This window comes from Coturnix japonica, chromosome 1, assembly GCF_001577835.2.
Source record: "Coturnix japonica isolate 7356 chromosome 1, Coturnix japonica 2.1, whole genome shotgun sequence".
NCBI lineage: Eukaryota > Metazoa > Chordata > Aves > Galliformes > Phasianidae > Coturnix > Coturnix japonica.
Window position 1 is genome coordinate 43830428 of NC_029516.1, and position 27577 is coordinate 43858004.

The 27577-nt window shown below is 46.5% G+C and overlaps 3 protein-coding genes and 3 pseudogenes across 4 annotated transcripts; 2 read left to right on the forward strand and 4 right to left on the reverse strand.

The window, feature by feature from the left end:
* Positions 1-2858: 2858 nt before the first annotated feature.
* Positions 2859-3758, reverse strand: LOC107312612 (annotated as a pseudogene).
* Positions 3759-4988: 1230 nt separating this feature from the next.
* On the reverse strand, positions 4989-5609 carry LOC107312630 (histone H2B 8). The gene has a single exon (XM_015860249.2). The coding sequence runs from the start codon at positions 5450-5452 to the stop codon at positions 5072-5074; it is 381 nt and encodes a 126-aa protein (XP_015715735.1). The 5' UTR covers positions 5453-5609; the 3' UTR covers positions 4989-5071.
* A 148-nt stretch (positions 5610-5757) lies between these two features.
* On the forward strand, positions 5758-19412 carry LOC107312618 (histone H2A-IV). Its single transcript, XM_032444307.1, has 2 exons — positions 5758-6101; positions 19213-19412. The coding sequence occupies exons 1-2, from the start codon at positions 5802-5804 to the stop codon at positions 19300-19302; spliced, it is 390 nt and encodes a 129-aa protein (XP_032300198.1). The 5' UTR covers positions 5758-5801; the 3' UTR covers positions 19303-19412.
* On the reverse strand, positions 6314-27186 carry LOC107312577 (histone H1.01). 2 transcript variants are annotated; one of them, XM_015860133.2, is made up of 2 exons: positions 27086-27183; positions 6314-7425 (listed from the first exon to the last, which is right to left on the reverse strand). In XM_015860133.2, exons 1-2 carry the CDS (start codon positions 27137-27139, stop codon positions 6814-6816), a joined length of 666 nt encoding a protein of 221 aa, XP_015715619.1. In that variant the 5' UTR covers positions 27140-27183; the 3' UTR covers positions 6314-6813. The 2 variants fall into 2 exon arrangements, with proteins under 2 accessions (XP_015715619.1, XP_032300153.1); XM_032444262.1 differs by lacking the exon at positions 6314-7425 and having other exon boundaries at positions 25635-27186.
* LOC116653353 lies at positions 23784-24735 on the reverse strand (annotated as a pseudogene).
* On the forward strand, positions 24736-25578 carry LOC107312599 (annotated as a pseudogene).
* Positions 27187-27577: the final 391 nt, after the last annotated feature.

Genomic DNA, 27577 nt, shown 5'->3' on the forward strand with positions numbered 1-27577 from the left:
GATCTTGCAGGCAGCATCCCGCGTCGAGTGATGTACCGACCTTGTTCCGCATCATGTGATTGTCTTATTTCTACCTGTTCTCACGACGGGATGGAAAAGCTGGCGGGTGATTAGTGATCCTGCACTTCCTCGAGGTGTGGATGAGAAACTGAAACAAAAGAGTAAAGAATGGCAGAACACATAGTAGCATAGGAATCATATCAATGTTTTACTTAAAAGATCTTCCAGATTAAGCACAAAAAGGGAAGAGGAAGAAGGAAATTCTTACAGTGAGTGTTGCTAAAGCAAGTGAGATATTTGAATCCAGAATGCTTTATGTATAGTTGATTATTATAATTTATTTTGATTGTTACTCTCTTGTTTTGGCATTACCAAAGTTTAGCATCATTGTATAAAAGCATCAGGAAGGAAATCAGTGGTTTGTAGATTTATTAGTATTATTTTATATCCATGTAAATACAGAATCATTGTGGTTTTAGTCACCTCAGAGGTGTGAACAGGTTAGTTGTACATAATCAGCGCACAGGCACTTAAATTGTTCTCAAATTTAGCAAGACCTTGAAATCAGTCAGACCATTCATGGTATGCAAATATCATTCCAAGCTGTCAGCAGACTCAGACAGGTGACGTGTGAGCTCACGGATCCTCCCATGGTTTTTGTTTGGGCTGGAGGGGGGGATTAGAAGTACGAACCTCAGACTGGTGTATGATTTAGTAGTAAATCCCTCGTAAGAAGGAGTTGGGACCATTTCCAGAAGCCTTCTGAAGGCTTTAAAAATAAAAAATAAAAGATTTGTTGCAGCAAAATTGAGACACTTCAGTCTTCCTTTGAAAAGTTGTGTGCAGCAGGAGAACAAGAGGCCTCCATCTGTGTTTGCAGCAAGGGAAGTTCCTGCTCAGTATGAGTGCAGTCAGGCTTGGTGTTCCTGAGAGGTTCTGGAATCTGTCCATAATCACATGTTTCACTGGTATTTGCAACTCGCGAGTCTTGTCACTGGGCATACTTAATTCGAACACTGTTTACGTTACACGTACAGAATGGGTCACAAGGTACACACACCGCGCTGACTGGTCGTTCTCACTGACCGTACACGAACACCGCTGTCTCGACGCTGCACGTCTGGTTCTCTCGTAAGGTAGGGGATGATGAGTCCTGGGTTGCGCATGCAGGCAGGCCCTCTCTCCTGAGCAGATGCATTTGACTGTATATGGTTAACATCACGCGGTGGTTTGGTGTAGGTGATGCTGCGCGGCTTGGAGCAGCCTCGAAGTGCACGAAGACAGACTAGACAGTTCGCAGAGCAGTGGACGGCGACCTCTGTCTCCGGTCGCGATACTGGCGCACGCTTCGACGACATCCAGCGCGCTAAGCAGAGAGACACTCGCCCAGACCCGCTGGTGTAGGCGGTACGTCCCTCCGTAGTATGCGGGCAAGTGACATGTTGTTCTCCCATCGCCTGTTATCGCGCGCGCGCTCTACTATACTCCATGCTCAATAGCAGACAATTCGCAGTTAACATGAAGCGCACTAACGACATACGAGACTCGCACTTCGAAAATGACTCAGTACGGGCGTATTCTACTCAGAGCGTAGTTATTTGTATATAAAAGATGAAAGAGGGGTCATGGGCTCTGGGGATAAGAGCCCTACTATAGCTGTTCTGTCGTGCTGTTTTGTTTTCAGGAATTCGTTGTCTGCTAACGTACAGATCAACAGCTGACGCTCTTAAGGAGTATGGTCCTGCGCTTTTTTAGTCACAGCCCATGTTCAGGATTGTCACGAGCTGTTAGACAGGTCCGTGCGGATGACTTGTAGAGCGCATGGACAGCCCATTCGTGAGGTGTGTTTTGAATTGATATAGGTCTGCTGCGCACTTATAGAGCAATCTCTTCTATTTACATAGTGGCCACAGATCCTCTTAAGTGAGCTCTGGTGAGGCCTCTGCACTTGAGGTGTACTTGACCCTCGCAGCAGTACTTGTGTGTGATGGTGCTTTAGAACATCTCTCGCCGTCTGCTCTCGCGGCATATCCGAAACTGGCAGATCAGACTTGTCGGGATGGGCTTGGGCCGCAGCGGACTGTCTCACGCGAGCTGCTTGACTGCAGCTGGCGATATGGGTTGTCCAGCGGCCGCCTCATCCGTCGCTGCAAGAAAGCTGGCGCTTTCTGAGTGGCGCTTGTGTCTAAGAGAAGAATCATCGCAGTACTCGGCCTGTCCAGGCTCATCGCACGTTTCTTTTGTTTACCAGTCGGGAGGAATGCGTCTCGACCGAGGATTTACTGACCCCGGCGAGAACTGTCGGCGTAGAGGCGTCACGACTGGAATGGACGCTCCGCGTAGGTTTGCCCTTGCCAAGCATGCCGGTGCACGCGGGCCCACGGGGGAACTGCAGCCCGGCCCGCGACGAGCGCGAACTTGGCCTTGGCGCGCGTCCTTCCCGCCGTGCCTTGCCGCGACGCCGACCATGGGCTGATGTAATCTCTCAAATGTAAAAAACTAACAAAGGACGCCAGAAATAGGCAGCACCTAACCCGGCCACTCTCCCGCGCGCCTTTATATCCTTCCCCGTTTTCGCGCCTCCGGCTCCTGATAAGGTTGCAAACGTTGACACGGACCCGGAGCGGCCCAATTGGCGTACCGAAATCTCGTCGACCAATGGCGATGGCGCTGTTGCCCCGCCCTGTCTTTGCAGGGCAGCCAAATGGCGAGTAGGATGGGCGGGAGCAAGATGTGTAATGACCAGAGACGGCGAGTGTGCTGAGGAAGAATGTGGGGCAGTCACTCAGTGAGGTTGTGTCTGCGTAGACCTTCTTCCTAGTTCCTCTCTTCTGTTCGTCGTGATTTGTGCCTTTTTGGAAGCAGCACTGCAGCTGCCGAGGGACTGAGAACAGCAGAGATGGAGGGAGAGGGAGAAAGAAAAGCGGGTGTTGAGCATTCGCGTCAGAGCGAGCCGAGGGGTGGGACAGTTGGGACGGCTCCTCTAAGCGTTAACTGCTCTAGGTCGCCTTCCATGTAGCACTGCAGCACCACTTCCATACCCGGATGAATTTCTTTAAAGGAAGAACTAAAGCAGATGCCGCTCTGCAAGTGACCCTGTGCATACTTAGTATATTGACATTATTTTCTGCTCTTTGCCTGTATATAAGCATAACAGATAACATAGATAAATTTAAGACTTTTTCTGTTGCATTGCAGTGTTACAGCTCGTTTTGTTGTGCATGGAGTGGCTCTTAAAAGAGCCTTTGGGGTGATTAAAGAACAAGATTAAAACCAACTTTCGAGTTTTAGTTCTGCTTATGCCTCTCCCCCGCGGATGCGTCGGGCAAGCTGGATGTCCTTGGGCATGATGGTGACGCGCTTGGCGTGGATGGCGCACAGGTTGGTGTCCTCGAAGAGCCCACCCAGGTAGGCCTCGCTGGCCTCCTGCGAGCGCCATGACGGCCGAGCTCTGGAAGCGCAGGTCGGTCTTGAAGTCCTGCGCGTCTCGCGCACAGGCGCTGGAAGGGCAGCTTGCGGATCAGCAGCTCCGTGGACTTCTGGTAGCGCCGGATCTCGCGCAGCGCCACCGTGCCGGGCCGGTAGCGGTGCGGCTTCTTGACGCCGCCCGTGGCCGGCGCGCTCTTGCGGGCCGCCTTGGTGGCCAGCTGCTTGCGGGGCGCCTTCCCGCCTGTCGACTTACGCGCCGTCTGCTTTGTACGCGCCATCGCAGAGAACCCAACAACCGAGCTCTTACTCTCAACGACTGTACAGCAAACGTTCTTCGGAGCTGGTATTTATAGCCGCACGCTCGCTGCCGATTGGACGTTCTCGGGAGGAGGTCTGTCATTGGCCGAGACGGCCATTCGAAAAGCCCGCGCTTGGCAGGCGGGAGCGCTGCCCCCCGCCCCGCCCCTTTGGTAGCTAGAGCCGCCCAGCCCTTCCCCCTCCCGACTCGTCCAATCCGCCTGATCTTCTCACCGCTGAGCCAGCCAGCCCAACACGGACGGCTTTTTCGCTGCCGGCTCCACCGCTGCTTAAAGAGAAATCGGAGTGCCGCCCCCACGAATAGTGGCGTAGACCGTGACGGTGGTATAGCAGTCACTCTGCCCTAGCCTCAGATTCTCCCTACTGCACGAGTGCCCGCTCCCCCCACCAGAAGCCAAGCTACCGAAACCTCCGTATTCGCTGCTCCGGAGGAATCGCTTATCGACTCAGGGCCGCGGCAGCACCGCCCAGGCGTGGGTCGCAGCCTCCGCTTCGCGCAGTGCGAACGTTGCCGGACTGCTTCCCGACTCCGCCATCCGCCCTCGGTAAGGTTTTGCTCCCTCCGAGAACAGGAGACGCACTCAGAGCCGCCTAGCTCACCAGCGACCAGGCCCCGCCCCATTCCTTGGCCGGGGACCGCCGTGCAGTCCTCTCTCAGGTCCGCTTCGCCTCGGCTTCTGCGCTTCTCGTCCCATTTCTCCCTGGACCTGCAACGCGTGGCGGTGGGAAGAACTGAGGACTGGGGCTGTGGGGGACAGCGTGCTCGGGGCTACAGTGAGACATACTTTGTTTTCCATTTTGCTTAAAAGAATGCTCAACGTACGTGATGCCGTCCGTTGAAATGCCAATGAAAATGGAGCTTTTCCATTCTTATAAACACACCATCACGTAGCGTCTGTGATTCAGCATTCCGGTATCCATGCGGCTTTTCAATAGAGCGCCTCCGGAATAGAGAATATTAGGGCAGAAGGGAATAGAGTGGCTGGGGGCAGACAAAGCAATCACTTATCCCAGAACACACAACGCACCTTATGAACTGACACACACACAAAAAAAAAAAAAAAAAAAAAAATTGGCAGCCCTGAGAAACTGGACTTTTCAAATAAAGTGTGAAGAGGGGAATGTGCTCTTTGGCATGTAGGAAACAGTTTACTTCAAATAGATACAACGTACAGCTCTGGAAAGATAGTATCACTTAAACGACTTTTGCTACATTTCAGAGAATACACAGGAGTTAAAACTTCTTAGTATTTTAGCTCTTTTACTGAAAGTGTGGGTGGCTCTGAAAAGAGCCTTTGGGTTTTCAGTGAGGTTCAGGACCACTCTACTTGGAGCTGGTGTACTTGGTGACCGCCTTGGTGCCCTCCGAGACCGCGTGCTTGGCCAGCTCACCGGGCAGCAGCAGCCGCACGGCCGTCTGGATCTCCCGCGACGTGATGGTCGAGCGCTTGTTGTAGTGCGCCAGGCGCGACGCCTCGCCGGCGATGCGCTCGAAGATGTCGTTGACGAACGAGTTCATGATGCCCATGGCCTTGGACGAGATGCCCGTGTCGGGGTGCACCTGCTTCAGCACCTTGTACACGTAGATTGAGTAGCTCTCTTTTCTAGTCTTTCGTCTTTTCTTATCACCCTTCTTCTGGGTCTTGGTGACCGCCTTCTTGGAGCCCTTCTTGGGGGCGGGAGCAGACTTGGCCGGCTCAGGCATGATTATCAAAGTGGAGCACAGAACAAACGCTAAACAACAACGCTTCCAGAGAACGAAATGAAGCAGATGCCGCTGGGAGCCGCTTTTATAGCGGCGCTATGCAAAGCAGCAGCTCCTCAGCGCAGCACGGCCATTGGCTGGAAGTTCGGATTTGTGACGTCACGGCAGTACGAGTTCTACCATTGGATCAAATTCGATTCGCTCTCTCATTGGCTGCATGCAGTACGACTCCCGAACAGCCTATCAGAAAACGCGCCTCCGGTCCGCCCGAACTGAATATAAGCCGGCGGGCGCGGCCTGAGAGCCCTTCAGCACTCTCCCGTGTTTTTTGGTGAGCTGCATTTCTACGATGTCGGGCCGCGGCAAGCAGGGCGGGAAGGCGCGCGCCAAGGCCAAGTCGCGCTCGTCGCGGGCCGGGCTGCAGTTCCCTGTTGGCCGCGTGCATCGGCTGCTGCGAAAAGGTAACTACGCGGAGCGGGTGGGCGCCGGCGCCCCGGTGTACCTGGCGGCCGTGCTGGAGTACCTGACGGCCGAGATCCTGGAGCTGGCGGGCAACGCGGCCCGCGACAACAAGAAGACGCGCATCATCCCGCGCCACCTGCAGCTGGCCATCCGCAACGACGAGGAGCTCAACAAGCTGCTGGGCAAGGTCACCATCGCGCAGGGCGGGGTGCTGCCCAACATCCAGGCTGTGCTGCTGCCCAAGAAGACCGACAGCCACAAGGCCAAGGCCAAGTGAGCTCGACTTAGAACGATTCCCGAAACAAACACAAAAGGCTCTTTTCAGAGCCACCCACAGCTTTTGAAAAAGAGCTGAATTACTTTTACTTAATATACAAATTTGTGAGTGTCTTTAATAACTTAAATTTTGGTGGAGTGGTAATTTATTAATAGGTGTTTTTCAAGTTCAATATAATATATCTTTTTTAGCACATTCTGTTTTCTTTTGTCTATTCATTTATACATTCTCCTTAGTAGTACATTATCACTTTTTTCCTGCATGTGACTGTTCTCCCCTTTCCTGTAATCACTCGTGATTACAAAGTACCTGCTACATTATCCAGCATTCATTAACAACAAAAACAGACTTAAACCCCTACTTAAACAATCCTGAAGTGATTGTTTAGGACTGAACCACTATCTACATGACAGCAAATATTTCTTGCTTTTCTGGATGCTATTGTAAGGCTTTGAATTTATTCAGGATGTATTTGTTATGCTTACACAACAAAGTCAAAAAGCACCATTATTTTTTCCACTCAATTAAAAATGTGCTTTCAGCTCTTTTTGGGAAATCTTGGGTGGCTCTTAAAAGAGCCGTTGGATTTAGAAGCGGGTGAACAGTTTTCTACCACAGGAGTTTACTTCTTCTTGGGTGCCGCCTTCTTCGCCTTGGCTGCCTTGGGTTTGGCCGCCTTGGGCTTAGCAGTTTTGGGCTTCACTGCTTTCGCCTTGGCCGGGCTCTTGGCAGCCACTGCCTTCTTGGGCTTGGCAGCCTTAGTCACCTTCTTGGGGCTCTTTCCTGCCTTCTTGGTGGCAGCAGCCGCCGGCTTCTTGACTCTCTTGGGGCTCTTCTTCACTGCCACTGCCTTCTTGGGCTTCTTGGCAGCAGCCGCAGGTTTCTTAGCCGCCGGCTTCTTGGGCTTGGCTGCCGCTGTCTTCTTCCTGGGAGCCTTCTCCTTTACCTCACCCGGCTTCTTGCTGAGGCGGAACGAGCCCGAGGCACCGGTGCCCTTGGTCTGCACCAAAGTGCCTTTGTTGACGAGGCTCTTGAGCCCCAGCTTGATGCGGCTGTTGTTCTTCTCCACATCGTAGCCGCCGGCGGCCAGCGCCTTCTTGAGCGCGGCGAGGGAGAGCCCCTTGCGCTCCTTGGAGGCGGACACGGCCTTGGTGATCAGCTCGGTGACGCTGGGGCCCGCGGGCTTGCGGGCTTTGGCGCCGCCCGCCGCCTTCTTCGGCTTCTTGGCGGCGGCCTTAGCCGGAGCCGGGGCGGCCGCGGGCGCAGCCTCAGCAACGGGAGCCGGAGCCGGCGCTATCTCAGACATGTCGGAGTTAGGCGATGTGAACCACTCGTTGCTGCAGAGGCGCCCCTATTTATAGCAGCGCAGCGGGCGCTGATTGGTGCGTTGCGGAGTCCTCCCCGCCCCTCCTCCCGGTGCGCTGCATCTCGGCTTGTGTTTCTTCTTGCTCAAAAAAGTGTTATTTTGTTAAAAATTGGTGATCGCGGCTCCCCGTTTCTTAGCCCCGGTGTTGGGCACAGTGGGCAGTTTTGTCCTTTTGAGTGTCTTTTGTCTCAGACGGAAAATGATGTTTATACAGGACTGTAATATCTGAGTTTGACGATTGTGTGAAGAGTTGGACAGTAAGATTTTTATTTTTACTTCTATGTTGCAAATACGTTTCTGACGGCATCCCCACATGGGCAGCGGATTCGTGTTCCTGAGACGGTTTTTTATCGATGTAGTGCAAAGTGGGGAGATTTTCGAGTCATTTTCTTTGCTTAAATTAGCTATGAAAAGAAGCAAGTAACACAAAATCTCCTCCGAGCTCTTCAGCTGGGTTAGAAGCTGCTTCCCGTTAGTACGGTTTCAACTCTTAAAAATAACAAAACCTTTGGACATAGTGCCCTATATGGCTTTGCACAGAGCTTATAAAAAGGGAAGAAAGAAGGTGTCTTTCACCAGAAATAGTTAAATGAATGCCAGGTCTGTTTTATTAGCCAGCAAAATCAACCTCTTATAAGTTCATACAGATGTTCTTCCTCTGCTTCCTTCAGCTTTCTACATCTTTGTATTGACATTTCAGATAATTGTATTTCCATTTCTTCCTCCCAAAAGAATTATTTGAATATCCAAAGTAGGCAAATAAATTCATCCCTCTGTTCACATTTTAAGATAAACTGTTTATTCTTGTGATTATTTTTATAGTTGAGGGCATATTGTCAGTCAAACACAACAGCTGAGCCAAAAATAATCAAGGTCTGGTGTGCTTGTTTTCCGCATGGAAAGAACTGCAGGTTAAGCTGCAGGGAGTTCTTTAATATAAATATGTGTAATGTATTTTATAATATAAATCCAGTGGGTCATCAAACAATTCTCTCCTCAGCACTGCCAAGGTAAACTAGAATGGGAAATTGAAGGCAATGCTAAAGAGGAAATGCTATTATACAACTGATTAATACTTCTCATAATAATTACTTCGATTTTTTTTCTTTTCCCCAGGTAAAAATTGCTCTCATATAACCTGGGAAAACTTTATTTGGCATTTGATTGTACATTTATAAGTTAAACTTTAGTAAGGCACAGAATTTGCTAACTTTGTAAATATGATAAATACATTTCATTTACATTTATTTGCTGTTTCCTCTCCTTCTCAGCACTACTATACCCTACAAGCTGATATCTGGAGCTCTAAAGCCAAAATTAGTATTGTGAGCCTTAATACTGTCCAGCTCATACTGAGAGATCTGTTTCTGTTGCTTTGTCCCCTATACTTCATTTTATATACATTCATTTTATATATAGACTATTAAAATCCTGTATTTCAGGAAAACATGAAACACAGCATTGAATATGTAAAGCAGAGCTACAGTCTCCCATCTTACAGCACATATTTTTTTTCTCTGGTGAGACATGTAGAAACAGTATCCATGTGGGTTCTGATGAGAAGCTGTGAGATCCTGATGAAAATAGAAAACAGAGCTGACTTTGCCTTCCAGTTATTAAATGCTATTGCAGGAGAGACCATAAGCACAAGGACTGTGAGAGAACAGGATGCAGTGGTTGGTTATTTTGTACTCTGGAGCCTCACATGAGTGGGCATAACTTACAAGTACAGCATCGTGTCTCCTTGCCCTCAGCGCTGGTCCTGGTTTCATTTTTTAACCTTTTGTAAGTCACTGAAGAAACTGCCTAAACAAAGAAATAAAGCCATGGCAACTTTTGGACAATTCTTCTCTTGGCTCATTCAGATTTCTGGGACAGAGCTTTGATCATTCCTACTGTCACACATTTCTCTTCCCCTGGTAGAAGGTCAGAGAGTGGCACAATGCACACACACATACAGTCAGAGATGAGCTCATGGATGAGCTGTTGGTGGCAGATCAAAACAACCATGGGGAATGTATTGGGGGGGGGGAGGGGAGGGGCGGTATGGGAAAGAAGGATTTCCTTTTACCAAGGAAGGATTTTGTGATATCATATAAATTGAATATGTATAAAATGATTTTCTTGGGATGGGTTGGATAGTGGAGTTACTTGTTCAGAAATATGCAGTACAATGTGGGAAAGGACAGGAGACCTGAGGGATTGTTTCCTGTTATGCAAATGAAATCATTTGGGTTTTTTTCTGCTTTTCCTGTTGTAATACAGCACCACACAAACTCTTGTGAAGTTATGGCAACAGTGAAGACAGTTTAAGGATTTTGCCAGCAGTACTGATTTACCATGACTTGGCTACAATTAAAGTGTGAGAAACCAGCAAGAGATGCTGTTGCATCCCAGAGTGGCTTTTGCCTACATAAGACAAACAACATAGCATCACATATGAGAATGTAACAACAAGAGAAGGAGACTAGGTTATTTAGATCTACCGTCTCTACCAGTGTTGTATTTCATTCACACTTCTCATGCGTGATTCTATTAGGTTAATTCCGACTTCTCTGTGATCCAGATAAACAACAACAACAACGAATATGAATGCATTCACAAAGTCACTCATGACAATGCAAATCTGCTCGACTCTGTGGGACCTTTTCTGGTCATGGGAAGAGGCAGTTATTTGAAAATGGATTTTTGATGGTGTTCTAAATAATAACACACTGTTACATGAAAGAGAAAAAAAAAATCTATTTCTTACTTGGGAAGAGTTATTACTGCTTACAGATCTGTCTCCAGTATAGGATTCCTCCTTACTGTTAGAGGTTTTTAGTGTTCATAGATTTTTTAAATTCCCACATACATCAGTAGTATCCTTCTGTAAGGAAATCATAGCCAGATTGTAACGGGTTACTTAGATTTACCTATGCCCGTGACAGGGGAAGCCACCCGTGGGCCCCCCCTCCCGGGGCCCGGAAAGGAGGGGGAAAAGGGAAATGGGATAAAAACAGCGGCAATCTGAGGAGGAAAAACTTATTTTACTAAATATGATATCGAAATACAAGATAACACAATATAATATAATTGAGGCTAACAAATCGAATGAAACAGAAAGTCCCCGAAAACCGAGAGGCCTACTGTGAACTCTAGGCGACACGGCTGGAACGCTTCCCACTCCTCGAGAAGTTCAAGAGATGAAGGAGGGCACTCCAGCCTGGGAACAAGATTATATAGCGTCCTGGTCCCATGACTTATCCTTGACTGTGATGTTCTCTGGGATATGTAGTCTTCTTCTGTGGACTGCACATTCGATAAAAGTATCCATGCTTTACATGATGTTATGATGTGGAATACTGAAAGCAAAATTACAAAATTACAAAACCATGACACCAGAAGCATAGTAGACAGCAGGTAGAAAATTTACCATTGTTTAGCCAGAAGCATCCATATAGACTTGTATACTAGTTCTAAAATTATCTTCTCGCAAAAGTGTTCTGAGTTCAAATATTCAGTTTTAATTTGATGCAAAGCAGAAGACAGTAGCTCTTTTTTCATTCCAGGCCACTCCATTTTTAAAAGCTCCCAAACTCTTCTAACGTGTAATTCCAAGAGTCAGTCCAGATCCATCAGTCAGTATAAAGTTTCATGTTCAGTATTTAAAGCTTCAACATCATATGGATACATCACAAAAATATTACTGTATTGATAAATTTATATATGTAAATTAATGTTTTTCTACAATGAGATTTTGCCAGTAGGAAATGTGGATTCAGGGAGAAAGAAAATATCCATTCATCACTCTTTCTTTCCACTTACCCATTTAATAAGCTGGGAGGATCACAGTAGACATGTCTGAAAAATGCATGCAGCACTTTGGAGACCAGAAGGAAATATAGAATGGAAACACACTGTATCACTGAGATGAAGTATACTGAATATTTACGGGCATTCAGACAAATGTTCGGGATTTTTTGTGAACATGAACAGAACTTCAAACACAGATTTCTATTTCCTGCCCTTAAGTCACATGCTCTAGTAGGGACATGGCTTACTGGGCACAGTATGAAAGGGCTGATGGTCAAACTTGATCTTAGAGGTCTTTTCCAACCTCAATGATCCTGTGATTCTATGTAAAACGCCACTTTCCAGTGGCACATTAACAAGATGGTTTATTTGCTGCAGCACATATTCATGTGTCATTGGAGATCTCCTGGCACCTTGTGCCTGGACTGCTGCTGCTCACCATGCAAACAGAAGCTATGGGTCTGCTCAGAGGAAAGACTTTCCTGGCTTGTCCACTCCACAGATGGTCTCAGTAAAAGTGCCATGCTATGTGGCCAAGCTCTCATTTGCACCTCAAGACTATGAGAACCATATGCTATCTCTGACTTCTGCCTGGTAGCTGTGGCAAAGTGGTATGGATTATATCAGGGTGAAATATGAAGTGATAGTTGTGCATCAACACACCTTGTTGAGAACCAAACTGTCCTGCTTGGTCTCCTACACCTGTTGGCAGTGAGGACAGGTGAGGTGGTTGAGCTGCTACTTAGAGGCCCAGTACCTTAGGAAATAATCATTCTTGGAAAGAAGTGTTGCACAGATGGGAAGAGTCCCACCAGCTGCAGTGCTTTAGGATGGAGAAGACATCATAGTTGCCCTTCCTCCTTGTAGGCTGTGATGGATGAACAGCAGAACACTGCAAAGCCAGCACTAGAGATGAGACACTGAAAAGCTGGTATGCATGCGTCCCTCCTAGATATTCTGGGGTAGGGAAACTTATGCATTTCAGGAGAAGACTGTGGTAGTGGTACCAGAAAGATCAGTGGGGCGTTAGTAGTTTATCTGATGCCTTCTCTTTACATGGCTTTGGATTTCTTACTGGCTGCCTTACCTGCCAGTTGGACAGCTGCAGCAGAATATGTCCATTTTCTGACAGGATGATGCCAACCATCTTGTTATGTTTGGGTACTTGAGGCAGGTACTCAGAGGTGCTCAGCTTTGATTCACATGTCCCATGGTATTTTGGTCTCTCCTTAAGATATCATCAGTTTACACCACGATGACACTTCTGCCACTCTCTCTCTTATGTCCATCCTTTCATTGCTGTAGATCTACACCATGTGAGTGCATATGGACAATTGGAACAGGATGTGGAGAGTGGTATTTGCTCTTTGTTCAGCCAGACAAAGAAATGATAAAATGTTTTCTCTGGTTCTTAATACCTGCCACTGTCTTTCTAGACCTAATACGATGAAGTTCAGCACAATTCTTGGCTGAGTTGCTATAACTCAGAACTACAACCCAGAGACAGGAAGCAGGTGCTTGATGAGGCAGGGAGGAGGTGGATGTTACACAACAATAACTTCAAGCATTGCTTGTAAGTGTCATAAGGAACAAATGATCCTTTCCCAAGAGGAGAGGCAGTGGGAGAGTGCTGCGTGTATAAGACTACTGGAAACATAAGCAGAAGGTGCAATCAGAGTGATGAGGGTGGGTGGGAGCCAGGATAGATGAAAGAGGAAGCAAAGACAGAACAGGCAGAAAGGCACTTCTGATGGCATCTGTGATACTTAGCAGTCAACATTCATCTTAGCAGCAATCCTTAAGCGTGTCACTCCAAGTAAGCGACAGGACATCTTCATTCAGCTCAAGGTGAACCTGCTCTGGTATTATCCCGGCTGTGGGCATATCACGAAAGGGAGGAAGAAGGGCCTAGTTTTGTGGGACGTTTCTCTTGTGGGAACAGAGCCTATTCTGACACAAGTACTGCTCCTGCAGGAAGGCTGTGCTTTGCAAGAACAAAAGGGTGCTAGAAGCACTGCTTTCAGTGGTGTGATTTTTCCTTTGAACTAAGTTCCCTTTTCCTTTCACATCAAGTTGATAGGCTCCCTGCTGAGGAGAGAGTTCAGCTTCCTTCTCAAATTTCCACCCCCGATAAACACAACATACGTACAAAGGCACACCCCGGTGACTGGTATGTTTTTGTTTCTTTGGGTTTGTGACTACCAGGTGAAGTTTTATAAGGAACACCCAAAGGAAAATTGGTTTATACTGCCTGGCATTTATTCACTGAACCTTCTGGTGTGAGAATTCCACCTGTCTCTCACCATCTCTTTCCTTTAGCTTTCTTTCCCAGTCAATAAGCAATACATACCAGTGTCTACCAGGGACATTTGGTAGATGACAAATGGCAGAACAGTCACAACTGAATATCTGTGAAACCCAGAGAGAAGAGGGTTTACATTTCTGCTTATCCTCAACAATAATAATTATGGTAATAATAATATACCCAAGGATATGGATCATATGCAAGCAATAGTGTTAAGCTGATTGGTAAAATGTTTGTTCATAAGTAAAAGCTGTCAGCAAAATCTGGGTATGAAACATGCTGAACCAAACAACAGGTTAGAAAGTTGACATTACATTATAGCAGCAGTAGGTTCATAGAGGATCACTGCTCCTCACAATGAAGTGTAGGAGCAAAAGCAAATATCGTATACATTCTAACATGTAAATATCTACACAATTTCCCACCTACCCTAAGAACTGATATACATATTAAAATCTAAAGCTACGCATATGCTATTGTTGGAAATATCCTCAATAATTTTTGGTCAGGACGGTATCTCTGATAAAAGCAGTTTTTATTCGTGATTGCAATGGCGGGCGCCCTGATGGCAGAAGCGCACCTATGGACATGATGTTACAGTTTTTATACCTTTTCTCCCATATGTTTTCCCCTCCCCTCTCCCCTTTGGTTGGGTATTCCAGGTTCCAGTTTTACCCGAGGTTTGCATTTGTTAATTACATTCTGGAATTTGTTAGTTCACTTGCTATCTTGTGCCAGTCAGTCGCCATCCTGCTGTTTTTGCTTGCAAGATGTCTCGGTACTCTTATTGTATTGATATGTTGATTCCCTTCAAAGCTTCTTCCATTCTCTCCTAGAGGTCTTTGTTAAACAAAGAGCCCGAGAGGGGGTGATTCCAGTCCTTCCCGATATCTCTTCAGGCACATCCTTAGGTATGTCACGACTTGTATATTTTTGCAATGTGTACAACAAAACATTAAAACATACATTATTGCTAGTTTATACAGGTATATTGTTATTTTAACTTCTCCTCTTTGGATCTTTTATCACTCAGGCCCTATTTGTCCAGCACCAAAAATAGTTTTATTTCAGATAGCTGGACAGACAGAAGCTGCAGTCTTTGTAACTGATTTTTACCTAATAACTACAAATTTCTTCACTTATATATTCATATTTTGTTCTAAATGCAGAAACAACATTTGATTCCCACACTATGTAAACACGGGGTCCTTGCAAGGCACTTTTAGTGTTGTGAGGTCCCACTGCAAAGTGTTATCCAGGCAAAAGGTTGCATGTCATGTTACACAACCCAGGTCCCATATATGGTCAGGAACTTATTTACAAAAAACATGGCTGTTGACTAAGTTTCTAATTAGCACTTTAACCTTGTTATCAGCCCTAGAAAGGTACAGCGTAGCCCTCAAAGACTGTGAAATACTGAGGGACTACTTACAGGCTCCAGATGTCCTGCTTATCTAGGAATAACAACCTTCCCTAGACAGAATGCTGGTTTGCTGAGGAGTTTGAATTAACTGCTGAAGGCCCTGAATTTATTGCCAGGTATCAGGTGACAGTGGTCAAAGTACTGAGGAAAGGAAGAGCTTTCACACCTTAGCACCATCTCATATCCAGACATTCACACTGTTATTGTTGAACTCCATAATGAACTCTTATGAAGCAGTTCTGGTACAGTTAAGGATCACGCAAATAAATAAATACATCAACGACCGCTAACTACTGTATATACTACTTAATTAGGCGACAAGAGACTTCCCTGCGCAATCTGAGGGCGTGTAAAAACATGGATGAGGGAGGAGAGCCCCTGCTGGCTAACGAGCCCCGTGTGCGGGCTGGGATGTTTCAGCTCTGAAAGGCACCACTTAAGAAAACATCTCCGCACCGCGAAGAGACTCCTAAGCCTCAGCACCGCCTACTGTGGAGACTTCACTGCAGAACCCCCCCCTCCTCCCCAAGGATTCCACCCGGCACTCAGTGACATCAGAGAGCGGAGCTCCGCCTTTCTAGCCAAAGAACAACGGCATTAGGATCAGCAATATACACTGAAGTGTGACACAGCCGCCGGACTGCAGCGTAACGCGCTTGTACAGCGTCCACCACGGCTACAGTGCCTGCTGTGAAACGCACATTTGAAACGCCTCGTCATTGACCTGTCCGAGGCTACTGAAGCAACAAAACACTACATCTAACCTGCAGAACAACCTTCCAGGCCAGCTTTTTCGATTAAGGCGGGTTTTTTTTTTCCCCTTTAAAAAAGATTTACAACAAGACTAAAAAAGTAAAAGCTTAGGAAACACGGAGACTCGTCAGATTACATCCCTTGGGGGAAAAAGAAAAAAAAAAAAAAAAAAAAAAAAGCTGAAAACAAAAGAGCGCACCGAAAATAAGACTAAAAGACATACATTAAGCTAAGAGAAAACACTCAACAGTAAATCACAGTAATTAAAGCTCTTTCATTGCAGATGTGGGTGGCTCTTAAAAGAGCCTTTGGGTTTTCAGTGAGGTTCGGGACCACTCTACTTGGAGCTGGTGTACTTGGTGACCGCCTTGGTGCCCTCCGAGACCGCGTGCTTGGCCAGCTCACCGGGCAGCAGCAGCCGCACGGCCGTCTGATTAATATGCAATTTTCCAGATGATTTAATGTGAAATGATTGTTCCGAGCTCTCATGGTTTCCTGCGAAAGTGGAACGTGTTATGGGAAAGACAATGAAAACCTGCTTTGGATCTAAGTTAGTGAAAATGAACTTTGTAAAGATATAATAACAGCATGGACATAATGACGTGTGATTTAATATTTGCGTGTGTTTCATCATTAAATTCTGAACTTCTGTCATCACTTTGAGGTAAAAGTCATCTTTTCTGTCTGTGCCTCAGACCTAAATTCTAACTGCTGTTATTGCGGTTTAAAAAAAAGCCAGAGCACCAAGAACCCAATTTCTCGACAGCAGTTGGTTTTCAGGTCATTGCTAGTGACTGGGATCATCAGCACTGCGAGAGATGGAGCAGCGATGGTCGCTAGCAGTCAGATCTGAATGAATGTGTCTGGGACAGGAAATGGCAGATGTCTACACAGTGCAGCAGCAGTCCTCGAAGATTGTTGCCCAATGTCTCGGGAATATTGTTAATGAGAATTGGCGAGATAGCATATTGTAAATCGATAGCTCCTGTTGCTATGAGTTTAGGATTCCATAAGAAATGGCAGATGTACTGTGAAACAGCTCTTTCAAGAAGCGGTAAGATTATCTGGAATTTCAGTAGAATGCATAAAATTCGCGTTCAGGCTAAAGCGGACCTTTCAGATCATCTACCCAGTGATGTGATGAATAGCTTTCACAACTGAAGTACCACAGCAATTTGCAAAATGAAGATGAGAGGGGCCTAGAGATTAATGCTTGTGCAGTCTGGAGCTTGAAGGGGGATAGAATAGGACCTTTTGTCTTTTTCCTTCAGGGCGTAACACACAGGTTGAATCTGAATTTTGCATAACCACATTTCACTAAATTGTAATAGTCTTCTGAATAATGGTCCGAAGAGCCATTCACCTACACTTCAAGGTATAAAATGCCTGTCTAGATATTTTTCTAGATTCCACCCCCTCCTCCCCACCCTCCCACCACCATTATATAACCTAAAGAAATCAGAACTTGAAAACATACTTTGTTCTCAATCATACTTTAAGTACTGAGTGGTAATAAAGGAAGTTGTCAGAAAATTGAAGATGCTGTTTGAATCAACTCTTCTAACGATGCCTTTAAAGAGGCAGATCCAACCAAGTCAATATGAAACTGCGAAGAGATCGGGAGAAAGCAGAATTGATTCCTATGCATCATTGTTTGGTTCTATAAATCAAAACAGAAACCTCACCACGAGCAGTAGTTCAAGTGAAAATAATAGTTGAATCAGAGATCCATAGTGTCTAAAGTAATACAAGAGCTTAGTGATCCAGATGCATCTAAAATATCACGGTACTGAAACACCATATGCAATCAGTGCTGCAAATGTTTGAGTCCAGCATGTTTCTGGCGAGTTCTTGAATGAAAACCAAAGTGATTTGCTGAGCCCACAAACGATAATGCCTTTGAAAATTAGGGTTATTCAAATATCATTTTGAGAGAGACCACAATAACAGCTCAGTTGCTGACTGTTGTTCAACAAATTCTAATTACCAAAGAATGTGGTGGGAGAATTTGGAAAAACCAGGGCGTTGAGGTGAAAAGACACTTGCGAGGGCCATGATAACCTCAGTACCCACGATAAAGGAAGCCTATACACACCAGGAGGAGTCAACTCCTTGTGGAAATGCTGATAACAGCAAATCGTGGGCGAAAACTAGCAATCATTGCTTCTAATAAGTTGAGAGGAGGAAACTATGTAGGGTATCGTTTGGTCAGGAGAAAGTTTCTCTACTATGAGAGCAAATGAGTTTGATGCCAGAACAGTTGCCCAGAGAGGGGTGGATGCCCATCCCCTGGAGAGTCAAGGCCAGGTTGGATGGGAGCCCTGGTGCAGCCACTGGTCTAGTATTAAATGTGGAAGGTTGGTAGCCCTAAGCAGTGTGGCAGGGAAATATATGGTGGGTGATTTGGAAGAACTTCATGAAATCCTCGAGTCCTTCCACCCAGGTCAATTGCTAGAGTGCTTAACATAGGTCAGCCTACAGTGGTTACTTATGGTTTGTAGTTCTCAGTGAGTTTGAGCTACAAATGGAAAAGGCAAGAGAGCTAAACTAAATCACAAATTCATCTTCATCTGAGTGGCAATTTAAGAAGGGAATTGTCTTAAAACAAGCTGCGAGCAAGTTACTGAAAAAAATAAAATGAATACATAGAGAAGAAGTCACTTGTAACTTGTCAGAAAAGGATTTCTGATTCATTACACTTCCGGTAAACATATTGTTTGAAATATGGAGAGGCCTGAGGCTACAGTTAGAGACAGTGCTCATTGGTAAATGTAGAAATTGTAAACTGGAGATTCCTTTTTAGCGTGTGTGCTTGCCGTGGATTACATACGCCTCTCGCTGTCGAAAATCTAGCAGGTATGGGACGAGAGACACCCTCCAACGGGCTGAATGACGATATAGTGGCACTAAAACGCTGCTACTGGAGTTAAAATCGATCAGGAGGAATAGATAAAGTGCTCTCTTGTCAGCAACAGTAAGATCTACATAAAGCTAATTTGTAGGGCTGTATAAGTGATATTCTGTTTTGAATACAATCTCTAAAAACCCGAACGGAGAGCATCGATAGGCATGTGATGGACCGGTAAAAAAAATTCAAGACGAGATTATAACACAAACGAGAAAAGAGGAGAAGGAACAAAAGTCTCAGCTAGAAAAAAAAAAAAGCCGAAAATTGTCATTTGAAACATTCAGACAAGTATTCAGATAGCAAAAATCCTTGAGTATTTGCTGGAACAAAATTGGCAGTAATTTACAGAAGATTACTACTAGAAAGAAGTTGCAGAATGAAGGTAGAAAGCGTGCACATTGACAGTTATGCTATTTTTCTGTCATTATGATAGAAATTTACACATGCTCTTATGCTCTGGAAGTGGGCAAGGTCACCATCGCGCAGGGCGGGGTGCTGCCCAACATCCAGGCTGTGCTGCTGCCCAAGAAGACCGACAGCCACAAGGCTAAGGCCAAGTGAGCTCGACTTAAATCCAGAAACAAGCACAAAAGGCTCTTTTCAGAGCCACCCACGATTTCTTTAAAAGAGTTGATACACTTATTACAGTTCGAATTTTTGCAGTGAACGTTGATGGTACTTGTGTAAGCTGTTTAATATTGGTTTTCCGTTTGGTGTACAGTCCCCGGCTCTGGTATAAAGCCGCACGCAGCTCTCACTGCAGGGCAGTGCCGGAGGGGGCGGTGCAGTAACCCCGCGCAGTGCTCTCAAGTCTTTTTCCGGGCCGTTTCCGCTCTGGCGGAGGAGTTCCGCCGGGCGCTGCTTCCTGGCAGAGCTGGCCGCGGGTTTTTGTTCCTAGCTGAGTTAAGCTAACGGCTACTGTAGGTCTGTTTGCCTCTGTGAGGCTGTCTTTTGAGGGAATCTCTCAGATTGATTCTTTCGTCCTTTATATGCTACCTAATCTATTGACTTTTTACTCTTATTTTTTCTTAGTTCATAATGTGCAGTCGAAGTTTGCTAAGTATGAACTTGAAGCACATTTCATATCATTTTTTCCATGAGTCTTTACATGGCATGAATTAATCCTGTCGGACTCCATTTATGTCAACCTGTGTATTTTCTGCAGGAACTAAACATGTGTGACACCCACGTGATGATTTCATTTCTCCTGGGGGATTTGTATTTGCGCTTTCAAACAGCAGAGCCTGGATGTTTGAGTATGAAAGTGATGTGAACAAATAAAGCTCTCTAAGCCAGCTCAGCCCAGGTGCCTGTGTTTGTTATGATGCTGAGTTGGGTGGTCATGTGTTGGGAACGCATAAGGAACCTGCCCTATTTAGGGAGATGTATCATTTCTATAGTATGTCATTTCTTGTGTGTATATGCAGAATGACTTAAAAAAGTAAAGTCTTGCTGTGTCCCAAGGGCAAAATGTGAAGAAGCTGTCTCTCAACTGCAAGACAATCTGCTGCTTTCTGCCAAATGAGCAGTGGGTGCAGTGGACATGGGAAAGCTGTGTGTTTCTTCACATCTCTGATGCTGCACAACAGCAGCACAGGTTCTCCTGCTCTGTCTGAAATCCAGTGTTTGACTATAACTCGATGGCTTTTGCTTCTTTCCTTTTTGGGACTTTTTGAGAATCTTTTAAGACTTAAATCTACACGTGACACAGTAATCCAAACAGTTCTGGGTTCTGCTGGTGATAAGTTCTGAGCTGTCCTGCTGCTCCTCTCAAATATAAACTCCTTGTTTTCTCTAGTTTTAAAGTGAGTATATGTGCAGAATTGCTACCAGAGCATTTGTGTTAAAAGGAAGCGGAGTTCACTTTTTGGTTAAAGGTCAGCATCATGAGCAACAATGAATATTTTTGAAACCGCTCTGAGAATGGCATCAGGACGGGCCACCAAGTATGACAAGTTATTTACAGTCACCAACATATATATTAAAACATAATAAAATAAAATGGACTGCACTTGATGAGTTCCAGAGGTTGCTTTGCAGCTCTGTAGGCCTCTGGTTCTGTGACCCAGTCTTGAGGGAACTAGATATTGCTGTTTCTTATCATGTTTCTTCTTCCATTCTGTGTGTGAGCTGGGCAGGGAGAAGGGCTTTCCCAGGGGAACTCCTCCCCTCCTTCCCCCCCAACTATTTTATACTTTTATAATGCTAATCACTTTCAGATATACTATTTTGTAATCAAACTGGAAAATAAAGATGGGAGTGGCTTAACTAACAAAGCAATAATTTGACTAATCTGCACTGTGTTTAATAATAAATCTCTGTCGACTTGGAAAATAATGTGAGCTGAGAAGTGGGTGAGCAAATATTGACTCAAACAAAGCTACCAACCAGGAAGCAGTATAAAATAGTTAGAAAAGTGTGTTTGTTTCATTCAGTTTCTTAATCAGATCCTTGGCACTGGTCATTCCATTTATAATATCCAAATCTTCTTGTGCTGCGTTGTCAGTCAAGCAGAGCAGGAGTTACTTGTTCACCCAGATGCTGTATTTCACTTTTGCAATGAATAGATGTGTGGTTTAATTTAATTTTGTTTAACTCATAATTGACTGACAAATATAAAATGTACTGTATGTATTTATCCAGATAAGAAATGTCTTTCCAATACTGCTCGACTCTAATAGACCATAGAAAAGAAAAATAAGGCAATGACGGCTTTTAACTTTGCTATCCGTTATGGCTGATAACACACTACAGGAAAAGAACACAGTGTAAGTGATCAGTTGATAAAGTGACAAAGGTGTTCATATAAACAAAAGTAAACCTACTGGGTGTTTCATGTGAATGAAGAGAGATATTGGAGACGGACACTGACAGTGCACAAAATACAGTATCAGTGGTCTTTTTGAAGGCTGTGCTTTATAGCATTTCCCAGGATGATTTATGTGAATGTTGTTCCACTCTCTGGTTCCTGGAAAGTGGAACGTGTTATGGAAGACAATGAAACCTGCTTTGGATCTAGTAGTAAAGAACTTTAAAGAATATAACAGATGGCATAATCGTGTGATTTAATATTTGCGGTGTTTTCATTAATTCTGAACATCTGTCATCCTTTGAGGTAAAATCATCTTTGCTGCTCTTGCTCAGCCTAATTCTTACTGCTGTTATTGCTGGTTAAAAAAAGCAGGCACAGAACATTTCTGACAGCACTTGGTTTCGGTCATTGTAGTGACTGGGATCTCAGCACTGAGAGATGGAGCAGCGATGGTGCTACAGTCAGATCTGATGATGTGTCTGGGCAGGAATGCAGTGTTCACAGTGCAGCAGCATCTGAGATTGTGCCAATGCTGGAATATTGTAATGAGATTGGGAGGAGCAATTGTAATCGATAGCTCCTGTGCTGATGAGTTTTAGGATTCCAGTAAGAAATGCATGTACTGTGAAACAGCCTTCAAGAGAGGAAGATTATCTGGAATTTCATAGAATCATAAAATGGTTCAGGCTAGAAGGGACCTTTAAGATCATCTGACCCAGTTCATGTGAAAGCTTCACAACTGAAGTACCCAGAATGCAAATAGATGAAGGGCTGAGATAATGCTTGTGCAGTCTGGAGCTGGGGGGATAGAATAGACCTTTTGTCTTTTTCTTCAGGCTAACAAGGTTGAATCTGAATTTTACATAACACATTACTAAGTGTAATAGCTTCTGATAATGGTTCCAAGAGCATCACCACTTTCAAGGTATAAATGCTTCTAGATATTTTCTAGTTTCCCCCCCTCTCCCCCCCCTCCCACCACATTATATTACCTAAGAAATCAGAGCTTGAAACATACTTTGTCTAATCATCTTTTTAAGTACTGAGTGTATAAAGAGGTGCAGAAAATGAAAGCTGTTTGAATCAGCTCTAAGATGCTTTAAGAGCAGATCTCAAAGTGCAATTTGAAACTGCAAGAGAATGGGGAGAAGGGAGGATGGATCCTAGCATCAGTTGTTGTCTTAAATCAAAACAGAGACCTCCCACAGCAGTATTCAAGTTGAAAATAATGTTGATAAATCAGTGTCTAAAGTAATAAAGGCTTAGTGACCATCTCTATACCGGTACTGAAACACCATATGCAATCAGTGCTGCAAAGTTTGAGTCCAGCATTTCTGCAGTTCTTGATGAAACCAAGTGTTGCTGAGGCCACAACATAATGCTTGGAAATGAGGGTTATTCAAATACATTTTGAGAGACAGCATTAACAGCTCAGTTCTACGTTTGTAGCAATGTCTAATTACCAAAGAATGTGGTGGGGATTTGGAAAACCAGGGGCTTGGATGAAAGACTTCAGGGCTGATAACTCAGTACCTAAAGGGAGCCTATAAACAGGAGGGGAGTCAACTCTTTGGAAATGCTGATAACAGCAGAGCGTGGGGAAATGGTTTTAAGTTGAAGGAGGAAATATTTAGGTCGTTTGTCAGGGAAGTTTCTTACTATGAGAGCAATGAGGTGATAGAACAGGTTGCCCAGAGAGGGTGTGGATGCCCCATCCCTGGAGGAGTTCAAGGCCAGGTTGGATGGGGCCCTGGGCAGCCTGGTCTAGTATTAAATGTGGAGGTTGGTAGCCCTGCGTGTGGCAGGGAATTAGGTGGGTGATTTGGAGACTCATGATCCTCGAGGTCCCTTCCACCCCAGGTCATTCTGTGTGCTTTAACAGGTCAGCCTACAGTGGTTACTTTTGTAGTTCTCAGTAGTTTGAGCTACAAATGGAAAGGCAAAGTAGCTACTAAATCACATTCATCTTCACTGTGCATTTAAGAAGGGGAAATTGTCTTAAAACAAGCTGCGCAAGTTACTGGGAAAAAATAAAATGATACATAGAGAAGAAGATTGAACTGTCAGAAAGGATTTCTATTTCATTAACTTCCGTACATATTGTTTAAATATGGAGGCTGAGGCTACAGTGACAGCTTATTGGTAAATGTAAATTGTAACTGAATTCTTTTACATTGTGGTGCTCCGTGGATACAAGCCTCGCTTCAACTCTAGCAGTTGGGACTGAGACACCCTCAAGCGGCTGATGACGATATAGCAGCTAAAACGCTGCTACTGGAGTTAAAATGATCAGGGAAAGATAAAGTGCCTCTTTCAGCAACGTAAGATCTACAAAAGCTATTTTGTACGTTCTATATGTATTGAATACATCTCTTAAAACCCGAACGGAGACATCGATTGGGATGTGATGACCGGTAAAATTGCAAACGAGATTTAACACAAACGAGAAAGGAGAAGGAACAAAAAGTCTCAGCTAGAAAAAAAAAAAAGCCCGAAATTGTCATTTTGAAAACATCAGACAAGTATTGCAGATAGCAAAAATCCTTGTATTTGCTGGAACAAAATTGGCAGGTATTTACAGAAGTTACTACTAGAAAGAAATTTGCAGATGTGAAGTAGAAAGCTGCATTGACAGTTATGCTATTTTTCTGTCTTTGATAGAATTACAGCTCTTTCTCTGGCAAGGTGGGTGGCTCTGAAAAGAGCCTTTGGGTCGAGCAACACAGGTACGAGACGGACCTGCTTACTTGGAGCTGGTGTACTTGGTGACCGCCTTGGTGCCCTCCGAGACCGCGTGCTTGGCCAGCTCACCGGGCAGCAGCAGCCGCACGGCCGTCTGGAATCTCCCGCGACGTGATAGGCGAGGTCGCTTGTTTGTAGTTGCGCTCAAGGCGCGGAACGCCTCGCCCCGTGCGAGCGCTGCGAAGATGTCGTTGACGAACGATGTTCATGATGCCCATGGGCCTTGGGACGAGAATGCCACCGTGTCGGGCGACTGCAGCCTGCTTCAGCACCCTTTGTACACGTAGATCGAGTAGTCTCTCCTTGCGGCTCTCTCTTGCGCCCTTCTTGTCGCCCTTCTTCTGGGTCTTCGGTCGACCGCCTTCTTGGAGCCCTTCTTGGGGGCGGGCGCGGATTTGGCCGGCTCAGGCATAACGGCAAAACGGACTCACGGAGCTAATACCAGCAACACGAGAACGAAAAGCTGAATGGAATGGAAACGGTCCTGCGCCAATTTATTTATAGCCCCAGTTATGCAAATGAGAAGTATTCCTCTCGCACTCTGTCATTGGTCAGAACACGAGAACATGCCGTTCCTTCCCTAGAACTCTTTTTCATTGGTTCAAATTCGATTCGCTCTCTCATTGGCTGCCCAGAGCGGACCAGACGTCAGCCTATCAGAGCAGAGTCGAGGAGCCAAAGCGAGCGCGTAGCCGGGCCCGGTCGTTTTCGTGCTGCGTTTCTGCCGTGTGCTGTCAGCGTTGTCAGTCGCAATGTCGGGCCGGGCGGCAAGCAGGGGCGGCCCAGCGCGCGCGCCAAAGGCCAAGTCGCGCTCGTCGCGGGCCGGGCTGCAGTTTCCCCGTGTGGCCGCGTGCACGGCTGCTTGCCGCAAGGGCAACTACGCGAACGCGGGTAGCGGTGGGCGCCGGCGCCGCGGTGTACCTGGCGCGCCCGTGCTGGAGTACCTGACGGCCGAGATTCCTGGAGGCTGGCGGGCAACGCGGCCCGCAGACAACAAGAAAGACGCCGCATCATCCCGCGCACCTTGCAGTCTGGCCATCCGCAACGACGAGGAGCTCAACAAGCTGCTGGGCAAGGTCACCATCGCGCAGGGCGGGGTGCTGCCCAACATCCAGGCTGTGCTGCTTCCCAAGAAGACCGACAGCCACAAGGCTAAGGCCAAGTGAGCACCGCCGAGGCGACGCTGTCTGGAGAGAATAATCCAAAGGCTCTTTTCAGAGCCACCCACTGCATCTCAGGAGAGCTCAGAAATCCACAATACAGCCGTGCAGATGTAGGAATTACTCGAGCCTCGCTTTCTTTTTTTTTTTTTTAATATATTTATTATTAGTATTGTTCGTTGGGTAATGATAGCAATGCTTTCCATGCTTCCGTTAACAAAGTCGTGCCAAAGTGTTTTCTCCTAAGGGAAGTTTCTCCCGGGACGCGCCGTTACACTTTCAGTTCGTAAACCGCACTAAAAGAAACCAGTGCGTTCCGGGAAGCCCCGTCACCGCCCCCCCCTTCCCCCTCCTCCCACTCCGTTCCCCCACGCCAGTTCCTTTCTTCCACGCGGCTGAAAGCGCCCGGCCCAAGGCGGGGTCTGCGGTGGGAGGGGGAAGGGGCAGCGGGCCGGGCTACTCGTGGCCAATCCTCGGCCAGGGCGGGCTTTTCCAACAGCAGAAGCTGCCTTTCAGTCTCAATAGGAACAAAAGAGATGGGGGAGATCAGGGCTGTTATCGCGTCAGTAAGAAAAAACAATCTCCCGTCTTCCCCTAATACACAAAAAGCTTTTAAGGAGACACCTTAAAGAGGAACAACACGATACATTTAGACATGGCTCAGTAGTAGCTCGCGCCTGGGAAATCCATTACATCTGTTACAAAATATATTCTTAAAAAAAGTGTCACCCGATTTTTATCAAATCATTATAAAACGTTTCTTCACGGTTGTCAAACCAATTACTTCGGCGAAAAAAATACAAAGTCTACACTTCCCTAAAGCCGCCGCGTTAAACCGTGCTCGTTAGGTTTCGGTAATCGGAGGGGAGAAGGCAATTGACCTCTGACGACTTACGAATTGCTGGATCCGTGCCGGAGGTTTCTGACGACCTCGGTGCCTCAGCTCCTTTAGGGAAGGTGTGGGTGGCTCTTAAAAGAGCCGTTGGATATCAAAATAGGTAGAGCAGGACTCTGCTGGGATAACTTACTTCTTCTTGGCTGCCGTCTTCTTTGCCTTGGCTGCCTTGGGTTTGGCCGCCTTGGGCTTAGCAGCTTTGGGCTTCACTGCCTTCGCCTTGGCCGGGCTCTTGGTGGCCTTCTTGGGGCGGCCAGCCTTAGCGGCCTTCTTAGGGCTCTTCGCTGCTTTCTTGGTGGCAGCAGCCGCCGGCTTCTTGGCTTTCTTGGGGCTCTTCTTCGCCGCCGCCGCCTTCTTGGGCTTTTTGGCGGCGCTGGCAGGCTTCTTGGCCGCCGGCTTCTTGGGCTTGGCTGCAGTTGCTCGCTTCCTGGGAGCCTTCTCCTTCACCTCACCCGGTTTCTTGTTGAGCCGAAAAGAGCCCGAGGCGCCGGTGCCCTTGGTCTGCACCAGGGTGCCCTTGTTGACCAGGCTCTTGAGTCCCAGCTTGATACGGCTGTTGTTCTTCTCCACATCGTATCCGCCGGCGGCCAGCGCCTTCTTGAGCGCGGCGAGGGAGAGCCCCTTGCGCTCCTTGGAGGCGGACACGGCCTTGGTGATCAGCTCGGTGACGCTGGGGCCCGCGGGCTTGCGGGCTTTGGCGCCGCCCGCCGCCTTCTTCGGCTTCTTGGCGGCGGCCTTAGCGCCGGGCGCGGGCGCAGCGGGGGCGGCGGCGGGAGCGGTCTCCGACATCGCAGCGGAGTCCTCTGCGGAGCAGGCGAACACAATTGGGCTGGCGCGGGTCAGATGCTCGTATTTTTAGAGAGGAGCCGCGCGGTGATTGGTGCGTTGCTAAGCCCGCCCCGCTGCACGGCCGGGGAGCCCTTCGGTGTGCTCGATTTGTGTTTCTTTGGACTAACAAAAGTGTATTTTCCTCGGAATTTCTGCCACCAAATCGCCCCGTTTCCTCGGTGAGGGAGGAGAAGAGCAGGTACTTGCGTTCGGGAGAGTTTCCAGCCGCAGACACGCGTCCTGCGTTAAAGGAGAGGCGATAAATCCCGTGTGCTGCTGCTGGAGAGAGCTCTGAAGAGAGAAACTTTTGTTTTTCATTGCAAATTAAAAATTTTCTTTCGGCAGAAATGTTTCAGCAACCACCGTATCTTATTCTTTAGAGGGTTTTCTTGCGATTAA

Bases quoted from the DNA above. Each gene is read 5' to 3' on its own strand.
- LOC107312577 (XM_015860133.2), bottom strand. From the start codon at position 27,139: ATGTCGGAGACCGCTCCCGCCGCCGCCCCCGCTGCGCCCGCGCCCGGC. The intron at 7,426-27,085 runs GCCGCCGCCAAG...GCTCCGGCTAAG, and splicing joins CGCCCGCGCCCGGCGCTAAG to GCCGCCGCCAAGAAGCCGAA.
- LOC107312630 (XM_015860249.2), bottom strand. From the start codon at position 5,452: ATGCCTGAGCCGGCCAAGTCTGCTCCCGCCCCCAAGAAGGGCTCCAAG.
- LOC107312618 (XM_032444307.1), top strand. From the start codon at position 5,802: ATGTCGGGCCGCGGCAAGCAGGGCGGGAAGGCGCGCGCCAAGGCCAAG. The intron at 6,102-19,212 runs GTCACCATCGCG...GAAGTGGGCAAG, and splicing joins TCAACAAGCTGCTGGGCAAG to GTCACCATCGCGCAGGGCGG.